Raw genomic sequence first — 3,718 nt, 5'->3', positions numbered from 1 at the left:
ATTTGAAATTTAACTCAATGGTTACCTCAGTCACGGGCATCTCAGGGGAAGGCGAATTCTCTGCTTCGGGAGGATCATACAGAGGTCCACTGCGGTACTTGTCACTCAAGCTCCTCCCAGGTCGTCCGTCAGGAGACCCCCTCTCGTCATTGTCGCTGTAGTCACGATCTACGCTTCGCTCGTTACGTTCGTAATTCCTTCGTTCGTCCGCTGACTCGTCGTAGGAGACGTGGTGGTCGTCCCGAGACCGACTGCGAGACTCCCTCGTTCGGTTGTCCCTGGAGTCCTTTGAATCTTTCGAGTCTCTCCTCCTGTTGTTGTAGCTGTTGAGAGACTCGTGAGATTTCGAGTCCCTCACCACCTCTCTAGAACCTCCTCTCTTGTTGGGCCTCGGGGTGCTGTCCAGCCTCTCCCGAGAGGCGGAGGAACGTCTCTCGTTCATCAGACCATCCGTCGTGTCCTCCAGTACGTCGGGCAGACCTCGTCGATGGCGGTAGTCGTCCCGCTCGCGTCGGTCGGAGTGGTACTCTTCTCTCTGGGATGTGGTGATTCGTTCGTTGTGGTACTCATCTTTGATCTCGTCCTTTCGGTCCCGTCTTGGGTCGTCCCGCTCATCGCGAGGAGAATTCCTCTCCTCGGAGGAACTGCCTCGAAATTCCGTGAAGCGAGCCAGGGGATCGACGCTTGGGTCGTCTTGGGGACGAGGGTCATAGAAGAATTTGATTTTGATCCTCTTCTTCTTCTTTTCTTTCTTCTCTTCTTTTTGCTTAGCCGCTTTATTAGCCCGTTCCTTTTCGATGTTGTTTTTCTTGTTCTTTTCGAGCGTCGATGGTTCTTTCCGGGGTGGGGTGGGTTCTCGGGACACGTGGTTCTTTTCCCTGGGCGGCTTTTGCGGGCGGGGGAGGCTATCCTTCGAACTGTGGGAGTGAATCTGCTCAGTGACGGTCTCGGATCGCCTCGAACGATGGTTCGAGACCCGCGTGACCGTGTTGCTCTGAGCCTGATTCGAAACCACGAGCGTCTTGCGTCCGGTGTCCTCCATTATCAAGCTCAGGGCATCCACCTCGTCGATGGTGAGAGGGGTCATTTCCTCCGCCTTGTAAGGCATCACACTCGAATCCTTTATTATCCTCCCATGCCTGGCTTCCTCCTCCTCTTCCTCTTCCTCCTCCTGTAGCTTCTCTCGTTGCATCACCTGGTCGCGAATTCTAGCCAGTGGATCGAACGACTGGCGACGGTGTTCCACCTCTGAGTCAGATGTGTCGGATAGCAGTGGCACCACGTTCCTCCTTGGTTGGCGGGAGGCTGACACCCTCGGTGGGGGGGAGGGGGAACGATCCGTGCGGCCGAAGCCATGGTTTACTTGCCGGACGAGCGAAGCCGAAGTCAGGTTGTTATGGATTGTCGAACCTGAATGATGATTGACCGAATATTCTTGCTGTTTTTGCGAACGCGAATTCTGGTGGTGGCCAAATTCCTGTTTCTTTGTGGCGTGGTGGTGCCTCTGCATCTGTTGTTTTTGCACCTGGGATGGCACTTGCCGAGTCGGAGACGGAGCCGGGCTTTTCGATGTCTTGCGTGACCTCGACGGGGCTTTGGGGAGAGCGTCAGTTTGGACGCCCACAGAGGACATGTTGATGTTGTTGTTCGAGAGTTCCTTGTATTCGTCGAGCAGATCTTCTGAGCTCAGCATGCGTTGTGGCATCAGATCGTCATGCAACAATCGCCTGAGGTTATCCTCGGGGACTTGATAGCTTTCATAGGCGTCATCGTCTTCATCTCGGTAATTATTCTTTGGTGATGTTTCACGGTAAGGACTATGATCATCGTATTCCTGATATGGATGTCGGATGTCACTATCAGTAATAATGATCTTAGCAGAGTATTCTCTCTCTTGACGAGCGTTGCGGTAATTTCGATCTACTTCCCTCCGGCCGTTAGTCTGGGCACGGCCGTCTCTCTTGCTCACCTGAGCATATACAGGTAAATCCCTTGCGGGGGATTCCCGGGGCGGCGAAGGACGAGGTAAATCCCGAGGTGGGGAGAGCCGACGCACCGCTTGCACGGATGCCATGGGAGCGGTGCCCGTGTAACTAAACGGCTGATTATTATTGTGGCTACGGTAGCGATCCGGCTCTAGCGTTCCCCTGTGGCCAGGTTCCATCTCTGTGCCCATGTCCATCATGACGGTGCCTCTTCTGCCCCCTTCGGCCTCTGCGTTGAACTTTTTAATGATGTTGCCAACCTTGGGCCGGTACGGTTCGCGGTGTGTCATCTCGGCGGTGTCCGTATCAGAAAGAGCTACACTTGGGAGGTGTCCGACGGATTTGAATCCCTGAAGACGCTTATTGGACACCTGGTTTCCTTCGGCGAGGTTATCGACAGACTTATATCCCGCTTTAGAATTCCCGAAACTGATCACTGTCTCTTGTTCATCACCGTCGTACAAGTTATCGACACTCTTGTAACCTCCTCGCGGTTCTTGGTCGCGACCACTCACGTGTTTGTATTTGTAGTTGTTGGCGTCCCTGTTGTCGTAATACACGGTATTGAGATCGGGCACTGACTTGTGACCCGCCAGGTGATGCGCCCGGCGGGAGAGAGGAGGCGTGTCCAAATCGGTATCGGGTAGGTGGTCAACTGACCTGTGGCGATGGTGAGCGAGGGGACCTCCGTTGGGTATCGGAGAGGGAGATTGCACTCTGTTCACGTCGCCTTTCACCTTCCTGTTGATCGGATTGGCTGTGCGGGAAGTGGGTAGAGTTCGGGGACGGCCGCGCGGCTCGCCGTTGATCACATTGGTGTTCTTGTTGTTGTTGCGCACGTTGTTGTTGATCACGACGTTGTTGTAGTTTTGGTGGTTCGCGTTCTTGTTATTGCTGCTACTGTTGTTCTTCTTGTGGGATGGCCTGTCGAGAGAACGCGTGTTGAACGCCAGCGAATTAGGGGCAGAGTCGCAGTTGATATTATCGAGAAGTTTAACGATCTCCTGCGCTTGTTTCTCAAGCTCCTGCGAGGAGAGGTTCACCGGTTCTCTGTACACTTCGTGGCACTTGGCCCATTCGTCGGAGGGTGGCGCCCTTATGAGGATGTTGTTCTTCTGGTTGGCAGTCTGTTGTTGGTTCTTCTGACCTCTGGGGATGTGCTTGACCCCGACGTCCTTGTTGAACGACACTCGTTTGTCGGAACGCTCAGATTTCAGAGACTCGGTTCGTGCGACGCGGGCGTGACTGCGAGGGGGTTCGGGTGCGCCTGAGGGCCGCACCATGGGCATCGTGAACCGTCGGGGCCGCCTTCATTCAATCATGGTGCGAGTTGGGCTTCCCACGCTGAGACATCCCTCGCCAGGAGAAATCGGTCGTCGGGTAGTAGTTGCTGGTACGACTTTGGTCACACCTGCAAGATAAGATAGTTATTAGAATCTTTTCATTTTCGCTTATAAAGTAAAAGTTAATTAGACGAAATTAAAAACAGTTCAGTATTCAATAATAATCTTGATTGTGATATGAAATAAAAGTTGATCATATGAATAAAAAGCTGGTCAATATTCAATGATAATCATGATTGTTTTTGAGTCAAAAGTTGATTAGACTAAATTAAAATCCGTTTAGTGTTCATTAATAATCATGAATGTCTTATGTAATAAGAGTTGATCATATAAATAAAATGCCGTTCAATATTCAACAACAATCACGATTGTTTAATGAAATAAAAATTG

At 52.0% G+C, this 3,718-nt stretch overlaps 1 protein-coding gene across 2 annotated transcripts in view; it reads right to left on the bottom strand.

Annotated features, from left to right (window-relative positions):
• LOC137658586 (zinc finger CCCH domain-containing protein 13-like) overlaps positions 1-3,409 on the bottom strand; it is a 12,450-nt gene extending 9,041 nt beyond the window's left edge. For both annotated transcript variants that reach the window (XM_068393493.1, XM_068393495.1), the window contains exon 1: positions 26-3,409. In XM_068393493.1, coding sequence (XP_068249594.1) covers positions 26-3,274 — 3,249 coding nt within the window. In that variant the 5' untranslated portion in view covers positions 3,275-3,409. The remainder of the gene's footprint in view (positions 1-25) is intronic.
• Positions 3,410-3,718: the final 309 nt, after the last annotated feature.

This window comes from Palaemon carinicauda, chromosome 19, assembly GCF_036898095.1.
Source record: "Palaemon carinicauda isolate YSFRI2023 chromosome 19, ASM3689809v2, whole genome shotgun sequence".
NCBI lineage: Eukaryota > Metazoa > Arthropoda > Malacostraca > Decapoda > Palaemonidae > Palaemon > Palaemon carinicauda.
The sequence above is the reverse complement of the archived record's forward strand: the minus strand, read 5'-3'. Positions and strand labels throughout refer to the sequence as shown.